The sequence below is a fragment of the Ranitomeya variabilis genome, chromosome 8 (genome assembly GCF_051348905.1).
Source record: "Ranitomeya variabilis isolate aRanVar5 chromosome 8, aRanVar5.hap1, whole genome shotgun sequence".
NCBI classification, from domain to species: Eukaryota; Metazoa; Chordata; class Amphibia; order Anura; family Dendrobatidae; genus Ranitomeya; species Ranitomeya variabilis.
In genome coordinates, this window is record NC_135239.1 from 163,002,723 (window position 1) to 163,028,939 (window position 26,217).

General features: G+C 46.6%; 1 protein-coding gene across 1 annotated transcript in view; it reads left to right on the plus strand.

The window, feature by feature from the left end:
* The window catches only part of BAIAP2L2 (BAR/IMD domain containing adaptor protein 2 like 2), a 112,723-nt gene extending 86,777 nt beyond the window's left edge, over positions 1-25,946 (plus strand). Inside the window, exons 9-14 of the mRNA XM_077277874.1 lie at positions 4,945-5,056; positions 5,141-5,366; positions 10,147-10,203; positions 11,083-11,230; positions 15,151-15,197; positions 25,468-25,946. Coding sequence (XP_077133989.1) covers positions 4,945-5,056; positions 5,141-5,366; positions 10,147-10,203; positions 11,083-11,230; positions 15,151-15,197; positions 25,468-25,543 — 666 coding nt within the window. The 3' untranslated portion in view covers positions 25,544-25,946. The remainder of the gene's footprint in view (positions 1-4,944; positions 5,057-5,140; positions 5,367-10,146; positions 10,204-11,082; positions 11,231-15,150; positions 15,198-25,467) is intronic.
* The last annotated feature ends 271 nt before the right edge of the window (positions 25,947-26,217 follow it).

Here is a 26,217-nt window from a genome sequence, read left to right on the forward strand (position 1 = left end):
AATAGTAGTAAGGTCTGCCACGTCTGGTTCAATCCCAGTTGAAGTATCAGATGAAGCCCCCTCAGGTTCACATGGGTGAACATTCCGGGCGTACCATCCTTGCGCATTCCGATGACGGGTGTAAGTCACCTGATCCCCCCTCTGCAACGGGTCACCATCTCGACTGCAGCAGGGAGTTTTCACGTTGTGACTAGTAACGAAGACATCAGCTGGGAGCCCCGGCTCCTGTATGGAGCCCCATCCCCTCTTCGGGTGGAAGGCCAACACAGTTCCCCGCTTTACCACGTGTTTCCTACCACGCGCAAGAGGTGGTTGTTGTACTCTCAGCGGGTCAGTTAATTCTGCCTGTTTTTGTCTCTTCCAATGTAGGATCAAACATTGTTTGTATTGTTCCCAGGTAAGCACAGCAAGGGTGAAACCTTCCTCCCGAGCCCCATCTGGCCCAATCCGGGCGGTGTCCCGCTGGAGAATCACCCCGTCTGGGCCCACGTCTATGGGTTCTCCCATCCTGGTCGGCAGCGGTGGCACCAGCTTCCCCATTGCGTCGGGGGGTATCACCACTAGCTCTGCCGAGAGGAGGCGGCTTTTACTGGGGTGAGGGTCGGTCACGAGAGCGGGATCGAGCGGGGGAGCAGGGGCGTCTTCCATACCTGCGCCTGATGTGATTCCACCGATGTTGATCTGGTCCACTAACGAGGACACTGGAATCGGCTGCAGCCCAGACCGCGGCTCCCCCATTGCGGTCTCCGGATGCGGCTCCACCCGCCATGGCTCCTCCTCTGCTGGCTCCGAGGTCGGGATGGGTAGGCTCAGCTCTGTTGCCGGTTCCAAGGAATTCAGGTCTTTCCGCTGCAGCGGACGTGGGTCCACCTCTGGTGTATGAGGGCAAGCCGGGATTGCTCCTTCCTCGTTCAGGCACTTGCTGTTCGTCATCGCTGTCTGATGGTCGGTGGCAGTGCATGCATCTGACCCCGCCATTTCTCCGGGGCCGAGCTTCTCCGTCACCCGCTTCCCGCCGTTGCAAATCAGGGGGCGGTTCTCCTCTGCTGCTAGGTAGGTCGTCCTCTTGCAGCAGGAGTCGGAGGGGGCGGTCGCTACTTCTGGCGCCGCTTTGGTAGTCTCCTCCCATGGCACGCCCCTCTTCTTCCTCTGCGCTCCCCGTGGCGCTGCAATGGCGGCGACTTTTGGCGGGAACTTTTGGCGGCAAGTGACAACACACAGTTTTTGCAATAAAGTACAGTCCAAACACAGTAAATCACAGTTCCTAGGCACACATGACCTGATTCTTCAGGCTTAAGTACATCCTGTTCGTGACGCCAAGTTTGTAGCGCCCCCACCGCCGCAGGGCCGAGGGGTACCCGGTACCGGGCCTCTGAGTCTCTGCTCTGGGGTTGTCACGGTGGCTAGGCCCGGTCCGTGACCCCGCTGGTGGGGAGGCGACGTACAGTGAATGATAGACAAGGATGGTGATGCGGTGTAGTGCCGGACGCGGTAAAATAACGAGGACACCAGGTTGCAGTCTCTTTACCTCTTTACTGAAGATCTCTGGGTCCTCTGTCCGGATTCCGGATAACCAGGCTGCGCAAGTCCGGCCGGTCCAATGGCACCTCCAGAGTTCTCTTTGCAGGTGGAAATCTGTGCCTTCCTGCTAGCGCTATGTGTTGTGGTCCTCCCCTGCTGTGCTTACGGAAAGTCCCCACAACTGTTGTGTCTGTTTCTTATGTTCCCTCACAACTCGTTCGGATGATGTTCTTCTCCTCCGTCCCTCCCGGTGTTATGGTTGGGACGGCACCCGTATGACGAGTAGGCTCGGAGCTCTTCCGGGACCCTAGAGTCGCCCCTCTCCTAGTGCGCCCCCCATGTCTTCATAGGTGATGTATGTGAGACAGCCCGCCTGAGACTGACTGTCCTGCCGTTGGTTTGAAGTATTGCTTGGAGCTAGATATATAAATACTTCCTCGGCGTTCCGGCCGCCGGTTGTGCGCCTCAGTAGGATGTTGCCTCGGTCTTACAGCACGACTCCTACTGGTATTTCTCCTCTTGCTTTGATTTCATTTCTCACTCAGCACAATCTATCTCGCTTCCAATCCTTCCTTGGGCACCGCCGCTATACTGAGCAGGCACGGTCCCGTTACGTTCTCTCCAATTGCCAGGCCTCTGTCAGGATCCCACCCCTGACAGGGACCCTACCGAATCTTCCCCCACAACACCCTCTGCCACAAGGTGTTGCCTGGTTCCAACCCAGTCAGCTTTCTCACTAACTTCCTGCCTGACCCCCAGTTTTACCAGTATGTGAGGAGTGGCCTAATGAATAGAACCCTTAGCTCCCCCTGGAGGCCCGGCTGTGAAATGTATTGGTGTCTGTGATACCTGGTCAGATAAACTCCTTCAGTGCCATCAGACGTACCATAGCCCCCCTTAGTGGCGGAGCCATAGTACTGCAACGACCAGGACTCTGGGGCGCTGCATTTATATCACAGCCTCGCATTTCCTTCCCCTCCATAGTCAAAGAATTTGAGACATTTGGCCATCTTAGTAATTTTAAAGTGAATTAATCTAAATCAGAGGCCCTTAATATAACTTTATCTAGAGATGAAGTTCAACATCTTAACGATAATTTTCCCTTTAAATGGCAGGAAACAGCATTAAGATACTTGGGAGTAACCATCCCGACAGATCATACTAAACTATATTCTTTAAACTTCCAACCCCTTTTGGATAAGACTTTGAAAGACTTATGTAGCTATGATAAGCGGAAGCTCTCATGATTCGGCCGTATAAATGCGATAAAAATGGATGTACTTCCTCGTTTCCTGTATATTTTCCAGACAGTTCCTCTAATTCCTCCTCCTTCTTTCTTTTCCAGAGTCCAATCAGCCATCTCGAGATTTGTGTGGTGGGGGTGGTAGACCTCGGATCGGCATGGGTACTTTATATAGGCACAAAGGCTCAGGGGGCGCGGGTCTTCCGAATTTCATATTGTATCACAGAGCAGCGCTATTGACATGCATGCTAGACTGGCAGTTCCACAGTTCAGACAAACAATGGGTGGGAATAGAACAAATTAGCTCTACAATTCCACTCCATAACCTTCCCTGGATCAGCCCTAAAAGTAGAGGTCAATTCAGTTCTGAAGCTGACCTCCTTAAAGATACACTTAGAGGATGGGATCTGGAGACCCGCAGAGGCTCTCTGTCCTTAGGCAGTGGACCGCTTACGCCTCTCTTCTCTAATCCGGAGTTTCCCCCAGGGGTGGAGAGGGATCATTTTCTTGGGTGGGAGGGAGGGGACAATACCAGATGCTTTCATGTCCTCAAGGGTTCGGCCATGCCCGCTTTCGAATCCGTGCAGCCGTTAGAGGGAGGGGGCCCTTCTGATTGGTTGGAATACCTCCAACTAAAATCCTTCCTCTCGTCTCCAGAGGGCGCAGGCTCATACTCCTCCCTTCCTACGCCGTTTGAAAAGCTTTTCCTGTTGGGGTCGCCGCCTGCACATGCTGTCTCCTTAATATATGCTCTTTTGAACCAAAATACCAAAGACAAGTTCCCCAAGTATGTGGAGAGGTGGCGGGGTGAGTTGGGAGTTGCCATATCGGAGGCCGAGTGGAGGAAGGCGTTCGTATATTCACATGAATTCTCTATTGCCTGTGCCGCACAGGAAAAGAATTACAAAACTCTCACCAGGTTGTATCGCTGTCCTGATGTCTTACACGCCGCTTTTCCCTCCGTCTCCGATAGGTGCTGGCGTTGTGGAGTAGAGAGAGGTACCATGCTACACATTTGGTGGGGATGTAAGCTTATTAAGCCATTTTGGGATTCTGTATTTTCCGCTTATCAAGCCATTAGCGATCATTTGGTGACCAACTCCCCCAGGTGCCCTTTATTATCTATCCTCCCGGGCTCGTTTCGCTTCCAGAAAAAGGGGCTCCTAAGATTCTGCTTAACTGCTGCGCGCACTGTGATCCCGAGACATTGGAGATCCTCCCAATCTCCTAATGTGTCTGAAGGCTGGTCATCTCCTTGACCCATTCAAAGTATGGAGGAATTGTCCGCTGAGGTTAATGGTTCAATGGAGAAATATCTGCAGGTTTGGAGTCCTTGGATTTTGTATATGGACTCTCAGGACTTTCAATCCCTCTTTTCTAAGCCATAAGGAAGATAGATTGAACAATACGGGTTAGATGGACGTCATTATAGGGGTGCATGTTGCCCTCTTCTGTATCAGACTCCATGGTTCCTCCCCTTCGCCCTTTTTTTTCTTCCTCTCTCCTCCCCCATATTCCTCTTCTTAATCTCATTCTTTCCGTTCGTGTTTATACCATTATTACTTGGAGTGACCTAGCTCCTCTTGTTTGGGTCGCTCTCTTTCAGAGGATACCTCATATGTATCACCAAAGGTCATACAGTCTCCCTGGATTGGGGATACCTACATCCCCCATGGATTTTTTTTTCTATTCAGATCTTGTTGGACTTGATTGAAAATGATTTTGACCTGAAAGTTATACTATTTCAGGACTTGTTGGTTACAGGTCTTGATATACAGTTGTATATAAGATTGCTTTTTGTACTCAATACTTTTTATGTTGTTGAATCCTTTGTTCCTTGTTTGTTTTGAAGTTCTTTTCAATAAAAACCAGATTAAACATAAAGACAGCAATCAAAGAAGATGGGTAGGGTGGAGATAGAGAGAAAATAGGTGAGAAGCTGCACTTAAATGTTTGGCCACACCAAGGGTGCACCGAGGATCTATACTTTGAAAACCAGTGGCACACAAGGAAATAAAGCTCATTTTCTCCCAGGCGCCATGATTTCAGTAAGGCGGCTGGACAGCTTTGTAATACGATTAACTTGTAGGTTAACCCTATATCTACAAGTAGCATTTGGGAACATGGTAAGTTCTCTTTAATGGGCAATATTCCTAAAAAAAAATTTCTTCATCATTCAGATAGCAAGATCTGTAGTCGATGTTGTATCCATGGTCAGTCGTCAAGAACAGAATAATATGAGAGGTCCTGTTGAACATACCACAAGAGGTCTGCCTAGATCACCGTCAAATGGTAGGTCAAACACTTTTATTTATGGCCTTATTCTTCGATGCCTGAACATATTAAAAAAGTTTTTTTATTCCCTTTTTTGTTTAGGAACTTTAGGCAGTAGTCGTTCTCGTTCTAATTCCTTTGGTGAAGTAGCAGTAGCTGCAGTTGCAGCAGCAGCAAATGCAGGAAATAGGAGGGTCCAGGCCATTGTAGACCATAAACCAGTAGGAAACCCTACCATGCTGCAGTTTTCAAAAGGCAATGTGATCACTTTACTGGTGTCAGAAGCTCGTAATGGTTGGCTGTATGGAAAACTCGATGCTCTCTCTACGTAAGTGAGGTTTAACAATGTACATAGGTCCATTTTGTGTATTGTAGCACTGAGCTCAATTATTGATCTATCAGCTGTTGGAATGATAACATGGTTACATTGTGTCCTGATGGACACGTGTCCCATTTCAATGGAGCAACAGTCGAGCATGCGCGATACTGCTCCATACCAAGTCTATGGGACTGATGAAGATGGCACTTAGCTCAATGTCAGGTTCATAAACTTGAATGTGGAACTTCATTCTAGGGATACAGCGGTGTGCCTCTGAAGGAGCTGACAGCTATTTTGCCAATAGAAATTTAAATCTCTGAACCATTACTGTAACTAACTCCATGTTTCTTGGGAGTGACTCTCCACCAGTCGCTCAACTCAGGAACAGAAAATGGACAGTGAATATTTCCGAAACTTTCTTTATTGCATCTTCATTGAAAAGTTACAAACAAGTTTCAGCTGCAAATAGCTTTTTTCAAGTGAACATTAAAGGGAATAGATTCCCTTTATGAAAAACAACAACTTTAGAATCCATGTAGAACATCTACAGAGCCATTTGTTTCAATGGGCACAACAGCTACTCCTCTTCCTCATCCTCCTGGTCGCACACAATTAATAAGGCAACTAAAAACAACCATATCAATGCATTAGGTATAACGATCCACGCCACTTGATGACATCGGCATTGTAACCAGAACATTGGTTGTCCTCAATATTTAACTCTTGAATCGAAGGATGGTTGACTTGGAGAGAACACACAAGGCATCTCTTTCCTCTCCAGCAGGAAACCTAATTGTAATACCCCAGTTAAAGTAATATTTCCCACTTGTTTATACACTAGCAGCCATATCAACATGGGTTAAATACTGTTAAAACATCAATTACAATTACAAAAGCTTCAATTTTCGCAAAAATAAACCAAACAACAATGTTATGTTATATATTATACCAGGACTGCAGTAAATACAATCAGAAATCTTGTATAGATACATGATAAGATCATTAGGGTTACGATACATATAAATAATAATGTCCCAGCTCTAGGCATTCCCCCCACATACCCCTCCATACTTACGGTACATCTAGGACTTGCAGAACAACTACTTCTTTCTCCATCTGTAATGTAAAGGTCGCCATGGCTTCTTGTTTGTAGCTTTTCAATGATGATGAAATAAAGGAATATTTGGAAACATCCGTTTTCTTTTCCTGAGATATTTTTCAAGACTCCACCAAGAAAGCATGTGTATACAGTGGATAGAGTGGAATAAACCTATTGGAATAACATCTCCTGATGGAACAACAGCTCAAGATTCGGAATGTTAAAATCAAACATACCCAATCCTTTCCCAGGACATCTGCAATTAGGGTACAATTTGTCTTCCCCAATGGATTATATCATTGTACAATTGTGCGGAATTCGGCAGGATTAGTTGACTTATATCTAATGAGGATGGCCAGTCTAAAGCACTTTAGATAAATGTTGGCTAAACCATCAGTTTCCTGGCAGCTCTCTTGGCCGCCTCTCTCAAAATTGCTCACTTTGCCGAGCGCTCCAGTGTTCTCTATGAGAGAGTCACTGACCGACATCTCTGCTGGTGGCTCATCTCTTAAGAACAGAAGAAAACTGAAATCAGACACGTCGCATCCTTATCTGCCCTGATATCTGTGTGTTCAAGGGCCCTTGTACACATTAGACTGACAGCTGAACCTTTCGATATCGGCACGTACTGCCAGCATTAGTCTAGTGTGTATGGGGTCCTTAAAGCTCGCCGTAGATCAGGGGAAAGGATTGGACAGTTGGATCTAAAGTGCCTGAACCTTTACCTCTCAGGGCCATAAGCTGCCCCCAGAGGTGTTTGGCAGACTCCTCTCTTCCTAATGAGCTTTGGTCAGGAGAGATAACCCATGAAGACTACAGCTATGTTCACATGTCCAGTAGTGATCCATTAGAACGGATCTAGCAGCTATCTGTTGGCGAAAAAAGTTGGATCCAGTAAGCAAAAAACGGAACCGTTACAAATAAAAGAAAAATGGATGGCTGTTTAACGGAACTGTTTTCCATAGACTTTAGTGTTAAAAAGAAACGGATCCAGCAGATATAAGTTATTTAAAAAGGGACTAAAAAGTTGTGTCTGTGCAACTTTTTTTTGCCATTGGATTGCTGCTGGATCCGTTCTAACTGATGGTTACTGGACATGTGAACAAAGCCTAAGTGTATGTGTAAGCAGGTTGTGGGATGCAGTGACCGACAGAAGGCAGAGCAAGGGTTAGCAAATATCACAGTTTTAATTTAACAGGGGTTTACTCCTCACAGGGAGGTGCAAGGTTAAATAGGAAGAATAACAGTCCAGTTATAAAGGATATGCAGAGTTAAGGAACAATGAATCAGATAGTGGCAGTTCTTGTGAATGCTGTGGGGGAGTAAATAGCTCCAACAACGGCTGGCGTGGTGCTTGTACAAGAAGGATCAGCTGGTAACGGTGGTCCATCTTCTGGCGGCAGCAGACAGTGTCAGATGCCTTCCGCTGAGCCCCTAGTCCATGAACATATGTGGCCAGAGCAACCAAGGCCACAGCATGATCAGGGTCTCCCGTGGGTGGGAAAGTATATGCTGGTAAGGTGGGCTGCAAACGTCTGTCCAGTACCCAGTTCTCTCTTTGCGGCACGTGTGCTGTACTCACGGTTACGAAGCACACGGCACCTCACTCACTGCCAGTCACCAGGTGCGCTGCACTTATCTCTATGCTGCGTGCTGCCTGTTCCCACCAAGACTGAAGCGCCGACAACAGCTGGCATGATGTTTCTCCAACGTGGTCCTGCAGACCATGGTCCGACAACGAGGGCAGCAGCGAACAGTCCTGAACTCTGCCCTGGCTCTTAAGTTGGAGTGCGGCTCTTAGCTGAACAGGGCTCCCAGCTCTTTCCTTATTACTGCGGTGGGCTCCGGCAGCGTCCCGGCATTGGATCAGCCACGTGTCTTTGTGGCCCGGCTGCGCATCCCCCAGAGCCCGTTGCCCACGCACCTTGCCTCTGTCACCGCCGGCGGGAAACTGCCGACGCTGCGCGTGCTTTTACTTGTAACTGTGCCCTCAGCATCCAGGTCAGGGAACCTGTCCGGGCCTGTTTGCCTTCCCCCGGACAACATGGGACGCAGCCTCAGCAGTTCCGGACCCAGTCTGGCACAGGTACTTACAGTCCGGTCTTCCTCCTTACATACGGCCAGGCTTGCGTTAAATCTCCTTTTAAAGGGGTTCTCCGGTCATCTGATATCGATTACTTATCTTTAGGATAAGTGTTCGGTATAAGATCGGCGGGGGTCCAACACTGATCAGCTGTTTTTAGCTCTGATTGTGGCCAGTGGCGCCGCTATCATGAGGCAAGTTGAGCCCTTTGCTTCAGGTGGCAGTCGCCACTGAAAGACAGGGGGCAGCAGAGCGGCGGTCAGAACACATGGTGCAGACTCTCCATAATCCCTGAGATTTGCTGAGTCACTAGTGCGGTGCACGCGCCCCTGCTCACAACCTAACCGTTAGGTAAGTCACAACCCACGGTGTGCAATATCAGCCGGTCATCCTTGCACCCGCAGAGCAGCACACCATATATTGGCTGCTCTGTGCGCACAAAACCTGTGATGAGGTCACAGGAGGGGAGGAGTCAGGGGTCACATGATCGGGACCTCCATGGATTGCAGGACTCTGCTGTGCTGGTTGCCATGGTAAGCTGCCTTGTGTGGGGTCAGTAGGGGTTTACAGTGTGGATGTAGCAAAGCCGTGTGTGTACGAGGTGTACGGAGCGGATCTGAATGTGTACCAGGTGTACGGAGCGGAGCCGCGTGTGTACGAGGTGTACGGAGCGGAGCCGCGTGTGTACGAGGTGTACGGAGCGGAGCCGCGTGTGTACATAGCGGAGCCGCGTGTGTACGAGGTGTACGGAGCGGAGCCGCGTGTGTACGAGGTGTACGGAGCGGAGCCGCGTGTGTACGAGGTGTACGGAGCGGAGCCGCGTGTGTACGAGGTGTACAGAGCAGAGCCACGTGTGTATTAGGTGTACGGAGTAACTATGTGTGGCCATTATACAGTACGCAGTATCGTGTGCAGCCATTATACAGTACCGAGCATCATGTGCGGCCATTATACAGTACGGAGCATCATGTGGGGCCATTATACAGTACGGAGCATCATGTGGGGCCATTATACAGTACAGAGCATCATGTGCGGCCAATATACAGTACGGAGCATCATGTGCGGCCAATATACAGTATGAAGCATCATGTGTGGCCATTATACAGTATGGAGCATCATGTGGGGCTCCTTATACTGTATGGAGCAATATATGGGGCATGTTATTCTGTATGGAGCGCCGTGCGGTGCCCACAATACTGTATGGAGGACTATGTGGTGCCCATAATACTGTATGGAGCAATATATGGGGCTCCTTATTCTGTATGGAGCACTGTGGTGCCCAGAATACTGTATGGAGGACTATACTGTCTGATTTATGACCTATTGTAGAATGTACAATAGTTATCACTCATGTAATGTATGGGGGGACTGTATATGAGATGGGAGCCCTATAGGGGGGCTGTACTTTGGGGGGGCGCCGTTTTGAAGTTCGCCTCAGGCAGCAGTGTGGCTAGGTTCACCCCTGATTGTGGCCAAATGTAAATATTGCACAGAGCAGATCAGCTTCTACTGACTTGAATAAGTAGAGATAATAAATAGATATTATATAGGACTGGCTTTACTTACAGCAACATATCCCTAATTGTCCTCCCCTTTTGTCTTCATAGGGCTGGCTGGTTTCCTGAGACATATGTAAAATCTATGGATGCTGATTTTAATTCCAGGCAAGACTCTCTTCATGTTTTATAAAGATGGGCACTGTTGTTATTTAAGTAATGTTTGCACCTATACCGCTTCCCTTTATCCTCACCTATCCTCCAGTTGACCCTGATGGACATATGTCTTTTTTTGAACCCTACTAACTATGGGGCAAAAACAAACAAAAAAAGAATATATCCGCAGCGCACTCTCAGTTGTAAGTGATACAGTCCACAAGAGAGACCATAATCTGCTGATCTACATATAGTCCTACACAAACAATTGTTGGACAGTACAAATATGGAAAAAACAGCTTGATGCCCAAAACAAAGCATTATTTTGACCGTTCAGGTTTCTCAAGCTTATTCAGATCTTTCTTATGCTACGTTCACATTTGCGGTCAGCGCCGCAGCGTCGGGCGCCGCAGCATCGCCGCATGCGTCATGCGCCCCTATATTTAACATGGGGGCGCATGGACATGCGTCGCACTTGCGTTTTGCGCCGCATGCGTCACTGCGGCGCCCGCGTCCGGGCGCAGAGGACGCAGCAAGTTGCATTTTTGCTGCGTCCAAAATCAATGAAAAAAAGGACGCATGCGGCGCAAAATGCAGCGTTGTGCATGCGTTGTGCTGCGTTTTTGTTTGCGTTGTGCGTTGCGGCGCCGACGCTGCAGCGCACAACGCAAATGTGAACGTAGCCTTAAGCTTGAGACAGACCGACCGTTCGAAACGTTGCTTTATGCTCATAGAGCAATGATGGAATTGTTTCCAGATTTTTCACCCCTGGTGAGTGCTGTCCAACAATTTTTTGTTTGTAACTATGCAGCCATCCTGATGATCACACTGCAGTAATTATAGTTTCTATACGTGATATGCTATAATTAAAGAATTAATGTGTCCGTGCAGGCCCAACATGCTACGTAGACCACACAGTGTCAGCGATCTCCTGGATGCTACCAACAATATCCCACAGCCGGACTACAAGCAGAACGCCGCAGATCAGAGGTTTATCAATGCAGCTCCTCCACCACCTCCAAAGAACAACAGTGTAAAAGTAAGTGCAGCATCCCTCCTGGGCTTCACACAAGGGACTAAAGCACATTTATTAAAAACTCGTATTCAACACATTGAAGGGACCTCAGGGGCCATCAGGTCCAACCCCCTGCTCAATGCAGGAATCACTATACCATCTCAGACAGATGTCCGTCCAGCCTCTGCTGGAAGACTTCCATTGAAGGAGAACTCACCACCTCTCGTGTCAGCCTGTTCCACTCATTGATCACCCTCACTGTCCAAAAGTTTGTTCTAATATCTAATCTGTATTTGACTGTACCTTTATCAATTTGCAAGACATAATTTGCAATGATGTGGTCCACAAACCCTCCAGTACTAACTAGGCCATCTTCTCTGACAGTGACCCACTTAATGTAGAGACTGAGGAATATATTGTGTAACTTTAATTTTTTTTTTTATGATTTATAATTATATATTACACATGAAAAAAAGAAACCATGTAATTTTTCATATTAGTGAAATCTGCTTCTTTCTCCTCCTTGACTGATTTTTCATTCCAAAATCAATTTGGAACGTGAACGAAGCAGATTTCTCGGAAAAGATATAATTCCAAGTTGTTTATTTTCGTAAGTGAAAATTAAAACGGCGGTTACTTTTTAAGACAAAAGCAAATGTATTCCTGTAAAAATGGGATTTTGCTGCCTACAGAAGGCTTTGCTCAGTAGCACAATGTAACATGCATGGTTGGTTATACAGTCAGTAAGCTCCCCATGATCTTTCATCCTTTCCCCCTACTTTATAACCTCGGACCCCACATACTCTCAAACTCGTCTCTCTTCCCAGCAGGGTCCCTTTAGCTCCATCCTCACATCTATGACACCTGAGCCACACTTCTGGTGGATACAGGATGAAAGCTCTGACTGCTAAATGTATGACCTTCTCTGCAACCCTGCATGGAGATCCCCAGACTGTGATAGAAATGGGGTCATACCTATACACATATAGTTGTCCACAGTGTCGAATAAACTCATTGCAGGGTGTGGGTGTCTGTGTGTGCTAGGCATAGGGTACACATAGAAATTACATTATTAACACCTAGAGCGCAGTCAGATGGTCGTATAAATTGGACCAAGATCGGAACTGGCCGGCGGCTATCCAGACTTGGACATGACAGCCTCATATTTTGCTATGCAGCTCTCTCTCTCGGGTGGGGAGAGCCGCCGACCAGTCCGTGCACTGCTTTCCAATTTATACCCCCACCAGACTACCTTAAAATGTATCGATGACCCACAATGCAGAGGAATGTACTTTAGAATCTGCTCCATAAACAAGAGGATTTAATAGTTAAAGGTGTTTTCCAGCCTCCAAAATATATATTACTCTTATAATCCAATTTATATAAGTTACCGATATACAGTAGTTCAATTCAGGAGCGGATACAGACAGAAGAGGCCGCTGTGCAAGAACAATATACACTCACCGGCCACTTTATTAGGTACACCATGCTAGTAACGGGTTGGACCCCCTTTTGCCTTCAGAACTGCCTCAATTCTTCGTGGCATAGATTCAACAAGGTGCTGGAAGCATTCCTCAGAGATTTTGGTCCATATTGACATGATGGCATCACACACACAGTTGCCGCAGATTTGTCGGCTGCACATCCCAAAGATGCTCCATACAAGGCAGGATGGATCCATGCTTTCATGTTGTTTACGCCAAATTCTGACCCTACCATCCGAATGTCGCAGCAGAAATCGAGACTCATCAGACCAAGCTACGTTTTTCCAATCTTCTACTGTCCAATTTCGATGAGCTTGTACAAATTGTAGCCTCAGTTTCCTGTTCTTAGCTGAAAGGAGTGGTACCCGGTGTGGTCTTCTGCTGCTGTAGCCCATCTGCCTCAAAGTTCGACGCACTGTGCGTTCAGAGATGCTCTTAGGCCTACCTTGGTTGTAACGGGTGGCGATTTGAGTCACTGTTGCCTTTCTATCAGCTCAAACCAGTCTGCCCATTCTCCTCTGACCTCTGGCATCAACAAGGCATTTCCGCCCACAGAACTGCCGCTCACTGGATTTTTTTTCTTTTTCGGACCATTCTCTGTAAACCCTAGAGATGGTTGTGCGTGAAAATCCCAGTAGATCAGCAGTTTCTGAAATACTCAGACCAGCCCTTCTGGCACCAACAACCATGCCACGTTCAAAGGCACTCAAATCACCTTTCTTCCCCATACTGATGCTCGGTTTGAACTGCAGGAGATTGTCTTGACCATGTCTACATGCCTAAATGCACCGAGTTGCCGCCATGTGATTGGCTGATTAGAAATTAAGTGTTAACAAGAAGTTGGACAGGTGTACCTAATAAAGTGGCCAGTGAGTGTATAGTCCCTGTGCAGTCAACTAGCTCATCATAGTGTACAATTCCACCTGCTTTGGAGGTAGTAGTGGCCCCCTAATCTCTTGGGCCCCTGTGCGGCTGCACAGGTTGCACCCATGGTATTTCCATCCCCGGTTCAATTATGCCAGGTGCCCCATACCCTTTGTTGGAACCTCTTGTCCCAGGTGCCAACAGCTTCACTTCTGTTTCTTTGGACTGTGTTTCATATGTCAGCACATCACCAGAGCTGAGTGAAGGAGGCTGGCTTAGCTATTGAAATGTGTAGTCAGACACCCTCCTTTGCACACTGTGCCAAACCGGAAACCAGTATGAAGCTTTGGGACTGGATGTAAAGCTGCCGAGACCCTAAACTAGATCTTCTACTAGAGGATTGGGGCACTTAAGGCCATTAACCTATATCAATAAATTCTATCATTTAAATGTAATTTACCGCATGGATTTTGTGTCTTGAAATCCCTTTTAACTATTCCTAAATCCCAAGCATGCTATATTGAGCTCTGCCACCAATAGAAACAGTTATAACAAATGTAGTGTTTTCTGTTGTCCCGTCATTGCATGAACCTGCTTTCCCCCTAAAAAACTACATGCCAAAAGTCTGTCATTAAATAACAGGGCATACACAATGTTTTGCAGTGGCTACATTTTTGCACTTTAGTATTTACCCCACATGCAGTACAGTGCAAAAGATTTTGTCATGCGTAGAAGGAATGCTCTCAAATATAGAAGTGATAATTAGTTTGATTTTATCAATTAACAAAATGCAAAGTGAACGAACAATAGAGAAACGTAAATCATCTCAATATTTGGGGTGACCGCACTTTGCCTTTAAAACGGCATCAATTCTTCTAGATACACTTGTACATGCTCACAGTTTCTGGAGGAACTCGGCAAGGAGGTTGTTCCAAACATCTTGGAGAACTAACCACAGATCTTCTGTTGATGTCGCTTATGTAAATCCTTCTGTCTCTTTATGTAATCCCATACAGGATGGATGATGTTGAGGTCAGGGCTCTATGGGGACCGTATCATCACTTTCAGGACTCCATGTACTTCTTTACTCTGTAGCTTAATGACATTGGCTATTTTTGTGGTCATTGTCCTGTTGTAGAATAAATTTGGAGCCAATCATGCGCCACCCTGATAGTTTTGCATGATGGATAAGTACTATTGTATACCTATGTATTTCAGCATTAAAGACACCAAGAAATTAACAACATTGAAGAATTGAGGACTTTCATCCACAGAAGATCTGTGGTTAGTCCTCCAAGATGTTTGGGACAACATCCCTGCCGATTTCCTTCAAAAACTGTGTTTAAGTGTACTTAGAAGAATTAATGCTACTTTGAAGGCAAGCGGTAGTCACACCAAATATATAGGTGATTTAGATTTCTCTTTTGTTTATTCATTTATTCATTGTTGATAGATAAAAATACTTCTATTTTTGAAAGCATTCTTACTTTGTAGCAGTTTTTCCACACTTGTAGAAAACTTTTGCACAGTACTGTACAACTGCATGTGTTTGTCATGTATGTGTCTATGTGTTATTCATTGTGTGCTTTTTCTTAGTCGCAGAGATCTGGAGAAGAAGGGTTGCGCGGAAATCTATTTCCCAAGTAAGTCCAGCTAAAATTATGTATTTTGATATAAAAAGAAAATAAGAATTCAATATATTTTTGTCTCCACCCTGTATGTGTGGCAAGGAAAATGGAAAAAAATATATATTTAGCAAGGAAACTGTGTAGAAAGAGCTGTTGGGAAAACACACACAATCGTGTGACCCTATTTAAGGAGGGAGAAAAAAATGGGGGATCTAGGGGATGATGGGTTAAAAGATCCACCTGCTGCTACTCCAGGTAAAAAGTCCAAAAAGGAGTAAAATAAACTGATAAAATAGGCTTCGCTGGTGGAAGATGATGAATTACTGCAGGCGATATGATAAGATTCTATTATTCAGACAAGGCGTTATGAAGCCGGACTAGCGTCTTTCTCAAGGTAAGATCTGTGGTTTTTTACTCCAGCTTCAAAACGCCTTGTCTGAATAATAGAATCTTATCATATCGCCTGCAGTAATTCATCATCTTCCACCAGCGCAGCCTATTTTATCAGTGTTTCTTATTCCTTTTTTGGACAAATTTTACCCTTGGTTCTTTTTGACTCAGATCCCTATTACTGCACAGCAACTGTGGGATCCACTGAGCTGCTGCCCCCCCATAGCTGTAATTTGCAAAGCTCAATTCTCTAAATCCACAAAATCTCCTTCTAGCACAAACCGCACAATTGTCATTAGGTGGGAAGCTCTTTGTACCCTGCAGGCTGCTTCTTCACACAGCAGTGCTTCCGTTATGCCTGACATGTGGCACTCACCCTCCACAATTTTCCAATTTCTGATATTTTTGCATTGGGTCGGTGCAGGGAGAGATTCCATTCACCCCTTACTATATAGTGAGGGCAGGAGTAATCCCTTCCCGACACTGTGACTGACAGCCTACTCTGCAGTGTGTAATGTGTATGCAGAGCAGACTGTCAATCAGTGTGTCAGGGAGTGATGACATCCACACTCACAGTACAGTGACCGGTCACTCCATGCACCCCCGATGACTGGAAGCGCGTGTCTGCTGGGAGAATATAACTTTTTCTCTCTGCAACCATGTTTTCATAAAAGCAGCCTGCCAGTATTTTAATGCTATGTTCACACATGTTTTAGCTGCGTTGTTTTTCCAGCAGCCAAAACCTGCTTTCTTTGCTGCAGTGTTCAAAACGCCCATTTTTCAGCGTTTTTGCCATGTTTGTGGGTGCGGATTACTTGGATGATTTGTGCTACACTACATATTTAACGAAGTTGGTTTTATTCACCCCCAAAAAAAGCTTAGTTGCTTTCATTGCTTTCTATGGCTGAAAAACGCTGACAAAATTGACAACCTGCTAATTTAAAAAAAGTTACATTTTTCCAATTCAATCAGGAAATAAAAAAACAACCATATGCGTGAGATTTCTGAAATCTCATAACTTCATTGTGTACTTCAAAAAGCAGCTTTCTCCTACGCCTCATTGGGGGACACAGGTCCATGGGTGTTATACTGCTGCCACTAGGAGGACACTAAGTAAAACTTAAAGAATAGCTCCTCCCCTGCAGTATACACCCTCCTGCTGGCTCTCAGTGAACCAGTTCTTGCTTAGTGTCTGTAGGAGGCACTTGGGTCTGTTTCAGACCCCACCGTTTTTATTTTAGCTGTTTACTTTTATTCTATTTTTCCTTAACGGAGCGAATAGGGGCAACGGATCCTTTCTAGGTTCCGATCTCCCCCGAACCATCAACAGGCGAGCACGTGGGAGCGTTCCTCCCGTATCCTTTCCTGCAACGTTGGATGCCAGCCCTGAGCTCATATTACGGGCAACGGTTCCTTCGCGTTCCGATCTCACCCATCCATAGCAGGCGACCACATGGAGTAGCCCTCCATCTATCTCTCCTGGAGCCAGGTGCATAGCCGAACATGATATATATGGCGTCCGTGCAGCCCCCCTCTGCATCACCACTGATATAGCGGATGACGCATGGCGGCAGAAGCTCTCCACCCCCTCCCTGACTATGGTGACGGTGGATTGAGCACCGGCCCACCACATCTACCGTGAGTACACTGCGGGGGCCGAGGCGCTAGGGGGGTCCTGGTCCCCGGGGTATGGGAGGTCCGCACCTTAAGCCTGTGTTCGTGGGTGGTCCGTAGTGCGGCAACCCCATGAAGGAGTGCAGCTAATGATGGCGCTAATAGCGGTCGCGGCACTGCAGGCCGCAACCGCAGAAGAAAGAAGAAAAAAAATAAATAAAAATGTTCCCTCAATACAGGCCGGAGTTTTGGCCACGCCCACGGCAGTTAGCCCCACCCACTTTTCCTGGCGCTTCTCGTTCCCTGTGATGAGCTCCCATTTCCTGGTCTCGGCGGCCATCTTGGGACACCCACAGCCCTGATGCTGCAGCACTGCTCCAGCGTTTCCTATCACAGCCCTCACTCAGGACTAGCGTTTTTCTCTGCCTACACAGCGGACCTGCCCTGGGGACTCAAGACACAGGACCTGGGTAAGCTGCAGACACATAGCTTAACCCTTTCCCTGCTAGTAAGCGCTTTCCTCCAGGCTTTACTATGTCTCAACCAAAGCCTCACAAAAAGTCTGGGAAAACCCACACTGTATTTTTCGCTGCATGTACCTCTTGTAAGGTATCATTACCCCGGGGTCACAATACTGCATTGTGCACAGCTTGTGAAGCCTAGTCCCCCTGAGTGGGCTACCTCCCTTTCCCGGTCTATGGCATCCCTGGCAAAAGCGTTAGACTCGTTCCAAGACCCTTCCTCTAACCAGGGCACTAATACGGACGACGCTTCCGATGGTCAGAACCCCTCGTACTCCAGGGGTTGTACCTTGCCAAGGAGTTCTCACTCATACAGGAAAATGACTCATGCCATATCCCCAGACCATCAACGGTTTTCGGGTTCTGAGAGCTCGATTTCTCGCTCCCCTTCCATTGGGGCTAGTAGAGAATCTGTTTCAGAGGACGATTCTGATACGTCCCTAGATCAGGAATTTCATCATGATCAGGAGACTCTTGACTCTCTAATTGAGTCAGTGAATAAGGCTTTGAGACTTGAGGAGGAACCCTTATCTAAAACGGATTATGCCGTGTCCTTTAAGAGGACCAAACGAGCTCACAGAGTGTTCGCCACTCATCCCGAGTTTAAGCAAATTGTTGAATCTCACAGCATCCGTCCAGATAAACGATTCACAGGGCAGAAGCCCATGGAGTCCAAATATCCCTTTTCCCAGGATCTAAGAAAAGATTGGTCACAATCTCCCCCAGTAGATCCTCCGGTATCGCGCCTGACTACGAAATCTGTTTTATCCTCCTCGCAGGGCGCCTCTATTAAAAATCCAACCGATCGTCAGATCGACAATATGGCGCGTTCAGCCTTTGAAGCCTCAGCGGCCGCACTCTTTCCATCTTTTGCCGCTACGTGGGTGGCTAAGGCTATGACCCACTGGGCTGAGGTCTAGTCTTCAGCAGTACTGGATACCAATCTTCTCCTCGAGATAGCAGACCTCGCTACTCAGATAGCCAAAGCTGGAGATTTTGTAGTGACCGCGTCCCTGGATGCCGCTGACTGCACTTCTCAAGCAGCAGCAAATGCCATCACCATCCGGAGGTCCTTATGGCTCAGGGACTGGCGTGCGGATTCTACTTCCAAAAATTAATTGACTTCTCTCCCATATCAGAGCGGTCGCCTTTTCGGCGAAAAGCTCGACCAGTTAATTTCTGACGCCACTGTAGGGAAGAGTAAATTTCTTCCACAACAGAGACCCTCTCGGCCCTTTCGGAACCTGCAACCACAGGCTTGGTCCCGATTTTTTCGTTACAACTCAACTTCTCTCTACTTCCACATCTCCCGGTTCCGGCCGGGCACAAGGTGGAGACAGAGGTTCACAGGCCTCTTTTAAGCCTTCCCCTTCATGGAGAGGCAGGCCAAGGCAGCCGGGATCCAGAGGCGCCAGAACGGGCAGACCTTCCACACAATGACTCCCTGCAGTATCCGGGGGACACCCTCAAAGTAGGCAGCCACCTGCTATCCTTCAGTGCCGCGTCGCTCTCGGTTGTTCACGACGAGTGGGTCCGCGATCTAGTGTCCTCAGGATACAAAATAGATCTCTTATCTCGTCCTCCAAACCGTTTTTTCCTGTCTTCTCCTCCCAGGGCAAAAGCATCAGAGTTCTTCAAAGCTATAAGCTCTCTGAGAAAAGACGGAGTTATTATTCTGGTCCCTCAAAGTGAAAGGTTTCAAGGTTTTTATTCAAACCTCTTCATTGTTCCAAAGAAGGACGGTACAGTACAGCCCATACTGGACCTAAAACTGCTGAACAAGTTCGTCAGGGTACGACGGTTCCGGATGGAATCGCTTCGTTCTGTCATCACCTCCATGGAAAAAGGCGAGTTCCTGGCGTCTATAGACATCCAGGACGCATACCTCCACATTCCTATTTTACCTTCTCACCAAAGGTTCCTTCGCTTCGCAGTTCAGGAAGATCACTTCCAATTCGTTGCTCTGCCCTTCGGCCTCTCCACCGCTCCCAGGGTATTCACCAAGGTCATGGCGGCTGCCGTGGCCATACTCAACACCCGAGGAGTGGTGGCGCTCCCGTATTTAGACGATATCCTCATCAAAGGCCCCTCTTTCCGCTCCTGCAAGGAAGCCGTGGCCATCACAATAGATACCCTTTCTCGCTTGGGTTGGAAGATAAACTTCAAAAAATCTTCCCCAGTGCCGACTCAGCGAATTTCCTTTCTAGGAATGATACTCGACTCGTCCCGGGGGTTGGTTCTTCTTCCCCCGGAAAAGATCTCAGTCTTACAGCGAGAAGCTCAGAAGCTCTCTCAGCCTTGCTCTCACTCTCTGCGCTTCAGTATGAGAGTCCTCGGCAGGATGGTAGAAGCTATGGAGGCGGTTCCATTTGCCCAACTACACCTCCGTCCTCTACAGCATGCCCTTCTGGCTGTTTGGGACAGGAACCCGTTCTCCCTAGACCGTCGGTTCCTCCTTCCCCAGCGAGTCAGACAGTCTCTCAGGTGTTGGGCATTGAAATCCTCCCTGAATCAAGGGAAGTCTTTTCTTCCAGTACACTGGCTGGTTGTGATGACAGACGCCAGTCTTCTAGGCTGGGGAGCGGTGTTCCTTCATCACACTGCTCAGGGCCGCTGGTCCCCCCAGGAATCATGCCTTCCAATCAACATCTTGGAAATCCGAGCGATCAGGCTGGCACTTCTCCAGTTCCATCCCTTCCTAGCAGGTCGCCCAATCAGGATTCAGTCCGACAACGCCACTGCAGTGGCATACATCATCAAGGGGGAACCCGCAGCAGGGCGGCCATGACAGAGGTAGGCCACATCCTCCGATGGGCCGAGGAAAACCGCTCAATGATCTCTGCGGTTCACATCCTGGGAGTGGACAATTGGGAGGTAGACTTCCTCAGTCGCCAATGCCTCGACTCCGGGGAGTGGTCTCTCCATCCAGAAATCTTCCACCAGATCTGCTGTCGTTTGGGAACCCCGGACGTGGATCTGATGACCTCACGGCTGAATTCCAAGGTTCCCGACTTCATGGCTCGGTCCCATGATCCGGCAGCCATCGGGGCAGACGCTCTTGTACTCCCGTGGCATCATTTTCAGCTTCCGTCCATATTTCTCCCGCTTCCTCTCCTGCCGAGAGTCATCAAGAAAATCAGAGCGGAGAGGGTATCGGTAATCCTGATTGCGCCAGATTGGCCGCGCCGGGCGTGGTACACAGAACTAGTTCAACTAGTTGCCGACGTTCCCTGGCGATTACCGATTCGTGCAGATCTGCTATCTCAAGGCCCCTTTCACCACCAGAACTCAGAGGCCCTGTGTTTGACGGCATGGCCGTTGAGTCCTGGGTCCTAACCCAGGCAGGTTTCTTTCCAGAAGTCATAGCTACCATGATCAGCGCTAGAAAGCCTATGTCTATGCGTATCTATCATCGCACTTGGAAGACTTTCTTTTCATGGTGTAGCGACCGAGGGCGTTCTCTACATTTTTCCATCCCTTCCATTCTCGAGTTCTTAGAAACGGGTTTGGACTTGGGTCTCGCCCTTAGTTCTCTCAAGGGGCAGATCTCAGCCCTGTCTGTTCTCTTCCAATGCAGGATTGCCAACAGATTACAGGTCAAGATGTTTATTCAGGGAGTCTCCCATCAGGCGCCCCCCTATAGGATGCCGTTGGAACCATGGGATCTTAATCTGGTCCTCGGAGTCTTGCAACAGGCTCCTTTCGAACCTCTACAGGAGGTTTCCCTGTCTCTTCTTTCATGGAAAGTTGCTTTTCTAGTTGCGGTCACCTCTATAAGACGAGTCTCCGAGCTGGCGGTTCTGTCCTCTCAAGTTCCGTTCCTGAATTTTCATCAAGATAAGGTGGTTTTGAGGACATCCCCCTCTTTTCTACCGAAAGTTGTATCCTCTTTTCATCTCAATGAGGAGATTGTCTTACCGTCACTCCGTCCGGCACCAGTCCATCGCATCGAGAAGGCCCTTCACACACTGGATTTAGCGAGAGCTCTTAGGAGATACATCTCGCGGACAGCATCTTTCCGCAGGTCAGAAGCCCTATTCGTGCTCCTGGAAGGCCCGAGGAAAGGGTTTCCCGCTTCCAAGGCGACAATAGCCAAATAGATCAGTTCGGCTATTCAAGAGTCCTACCGAGTCAGAGGTCTTCCTGTCCCAGCAGGGATTAAGGCTCACTCCACTCGGTCAGTGGGTGCGTCTTGGGCCATCCGGCACCAAGCTTCGGCCGCACAAGTTTGTAAGGCTGCGACTTGGTCCAGCCTGCATACCTGTACAAAACATTACCACATTCACTCTCAAGCCTCGGCAGATGCGACCGTCGGCAGACAAATTCTGCAGGCGGCTGTGCCGCATCTGTAACTTGTGGGTGCAAGTAGCAATTGCAGTTAATTGTTTCCCACCCAGGGACTGCTTTAGGACGTCCCATGGTCCTGTGTCCCCCAATGAGGCGTAGGAGAAAACGAGATTTTTGTGTACTCAAATAAATCCTTTTCTCCGAGCCAATCATTGGGGGACACAGGACCCACCCTGTTAGCCTATTGGCTTTGGTTTTTGTTGAGTTAACTTGGTTTTTGACATAGTTCATCCTTGTTAAATATTAAGCTTCTACTGCTTTGTTACCGAACTGGTTCACTGAGAGCCAGCAGGAGGGTGTATACTGCAGGGGAGGAGCTATTCTTTCTGTGTTTACTTAGTGTCCTCCTAGTGGCAGCAGCATAACACCCATGGTCCTGTGTCCCCCAATGATTGGCTCGGAGAAAAGGATTTTACGGTGAGTACACAAAAATCTCCTTTTTAATATGCATTAACCCTGTCATGACCTTGGGATTTTCCATTTTTCCGTGTTCGTTTTTTGCTCCCCTCCTTCCCAGAGCCATAACTTTTATATTTTTCCGTCAATATGGCCATGTGAGGGCTTATTTTTTGCGAAACAAGTTGTACTTTTGAATGACATCATTGGTTTTAGCATGTGGTGTACTAGAAAACGGGAAAAAAATTCCAAGTGTGGTGAAATTGCAAAAAAATTGCAGTCCTCCCACACTGGTTTTTTTTTTGTTTTTTTTTCTAAGTTCACTAAATGCTAAAACTGACCTACCATTATGATTCTCCAGGTCAGTACGAGTTCATCGACACCTAACATGACTAGGTTATTTTTTATCTAAGTGGTGAAAAAAAATTCCAAACTTTGCTTAAAAAAAAAAAAAAAAAAAAAAAAAAAAAAAATTGCGCCATTTTCCTATACTTGTAGCGTCTCCATTTTTCATGATCTGGGGTCGGTTGATGGCTTATTTTTTGCTTTTTAATGCAATGTCGCGGCGACCAAAAAACGTAATTCTGGTGTTTCGAATTTTTTTTCTTGCTACGCCGTTTAGCGATCAAGTTAATGCTTTTTTTATTGATCGGGTGATTCTGAACGCGGCAATACCAAATATGTGTAGGTTTGATTATTTTTTTATTAATTTATTTTGAGTGGGGCGAAAGGGGGTGATTTAAACTTTTATATTTTTTTATTTTTTTCACATTTTTTTTTACTTTTGCCATGCTTCAATAGCCTCCATTGGAGGCTAGAAGCTGGCACAACTCGATTGCCTCTGCTACATAGCAGCGATCATCAGATCGCTGCTATGCAGCAGAAATGCAGGTGTGCTATGAGCGCCGACCACAGGGTGGCGCTCACAGCTACCGGCGATCAGTAACCATAGAGGTCTCAAGGACCTCTATGGTTACTCTGCAGAAGCATCGCTGACCCCCGATCATGTGACGGGGGTCGGCGATGCGCTCATTTCCGGCCGCCCGGCCGGAAGCGCCGGTTAAATGCCGCTGTCTGCGTTTGACAGCGGCATTTAACTAGTTAATAGCGGCGGGTGAATCGCGATTTCACCCGCCGCTATTGCGGGCACATGTCAGCTGTTCAAAACAGCTGACATGTCCCGGCTTCGATGCGGGCTCACCGCCGGAACCCTGCATCAAAGCGGGGGTTCTGACCTCGGACGTACTATCCCGTCCGAGGTCAGAAAGGGGTTAAAAAATGCTGCAAAAATGCAACGTGTGAATATAGCCCAACATCCTATTTACCTGCAGACTAACCCTCTTTCTCCAGGTAATTTGTGTTTATGGACAAGACAAGTTCACTTTTAAATAACGAATAAGGTATTATTGGAACAATTTTTACTACAGAAAAATAACACAAAAAAATCCCAATGGTTAATCTGCTCCAAGCCTGTAATATTAATTTTGTCAAAATGCTAATATATCCCTTTAAGTAAAATAACATTACACTGTGACTCTCAGGCTGTGATAGTTTCTGCACCTATGTGATATGTGCTAGTTTCTGCACATATGTGATAAGTTCTGTACCTATGTGATATGTGCTAGGTTCTGCACCTGTGTGATATGTGCTAGGTTCTGTACCTATGTGATATGTGCTAGGTTCTGCACCTATGTGATATGTGCTAGGTTCTGCACTTATGTGATATGTGCTAGGTTCTGCACTTATGTGATATGTGATAAGTTCTGTACCTATGTGATATGTGCTAGGTTCTGTACCTATGTGATATGTGATAGGTTCTGTACCTATGTGATAGGTTCTGTACCTATGTGATATGTGCTAGGTTCTGTACCTATGTGATATGTGCTAGGTTCTGTACCTATGTGATATGTGATAGGTTCTGTACCTATGTGATATGTGATAGGTTCTGCACCTATGTGATATGTGCTAGGTTCTGCACCTATGTGATATGTGCTAGGTTCTGCACTTATGTGATATGTGCTAGGTTCTGCACTTATGTGATATGTGATAAGTTCTGTACCTATGTGATATGTGCTAGGTTCTGTACCTATGTGATATGTGATAGGTTCTGTACCTATGTGATAGGTTCTGTACCTATGTGATAGGTTCTGTACCTATGTGATATGTGCTAGGTTCTGCACCTATGTGATATGTGCTAGGTTCTGCACCTATGTGATATGTGCTAGGTTCTGCACTTATGTGATATGTGCTAGGTTCTGCACTTATGTGATATGTGATAAGTTCTGTACCTATGTGATATGTGCTAGGTTCTGTACCTATGTGATATGTGATAGGTTCTGTACCTATGTGCTAGGTTCTGTACCTATGTGATATGTGCTAGGTTCTGTACCTATGTGATATGTGCTAGGTTCTGTACCTATGTGATATGTGCTAGGTTCTGTACCTATGTGATATGTGCTAGGTTCTGTACCTATGTGATAGGTTCTGTACCTATGTGATATGTGCTAGGTTCTGTACCTATGTGATATGTGCTAGGTTCTGCACCTATGTGATATGTGCTAGGTTCTGCACTTATGTGATATGTGCTAGGTTCTGCACTTATGTGATATGTGATAAGTTCTGTACCTATGTGATATGTGCTAGGTTCTGTACCTATGTGATATGTGCTAGGTTCTGTACCTATGTGATAGGTTCTGTACCTATGTGATATGTGCTAGGTTCTGTACCTATGTGATATGTGATAGGTTCTGTACCTATGTGATAGGTTCTGTACCTATGTGATATGTGCTAGGTTCTGTACCTATGTGATAGACAATGGGCCCCATTCATCATTTGTGGTTTTTTTTAAGTTGCCTTTCTTTTCTTTGGAGAAGTGTTTTCTGTGCTTTCCAATGTAGAAAGAAATTTTATGCAGACTAAACACCTAATGTCCCTAGGAAATAAGAACATAAATCTATATCTAATAATTTTGGCAATTCTTCCATTTTAAGTTTTAATTCACTTTTACTTTCTACCAGGGGAACAAATCCGTTTGCAACGGTAAAGCTCCGTCCCACCGTAACCAATGATCGATCTGCTCCTCTAATACGGTGAGACAAGATCAGGAGACGATGGTTTATATTTGAGAATCATGCCACCATTTTCCCGGACTCCAGTGAGCACAACAATAAAATGAAGCCCCTATTAATCACGAATAGCCATACTGGTGTCATTAAAGATATAAACCTACATCCAGTTTGTATCCATAGGGTGGAAACTATTGCACATTTTGTACATTTATGTTCCAGCGATTGTAAATATCAGATCTTCATGTTGGATTTATTGTGGATGATATCATCTCCTTATCGCTTCTGTGAAAATGACCATTTTGTGGAGTTTGCAGAAATATAATAGATTTGGTGACTTACACTTAAATACCCTGTAAATATATATATTAATAAGAAGTGATTATGGCAAAATACTGATGGATGTAAATAAAGATCAATATATTAGCAAACCGGCAGTGCTTCTTGTCTTGCATGCTTAATGATCAGAATTATTACTGTTCTTCTCTACAAAAATTCTTAATTCCGGCAAAAATCATGAGCAATGAGGGGTCACACTTTCCTATGTAAGATACATGTGGACATACAGGTGCTTCTCACTAAATTAGAATATCACCAAAAAGTTAATTTATTTAAGTTCTTCAATACAAAAAGTGAAACTCATATTATATAGAGTCATTACACACAGAGTGATCTATTTCAAGTGTTTATTTCTATTAATGT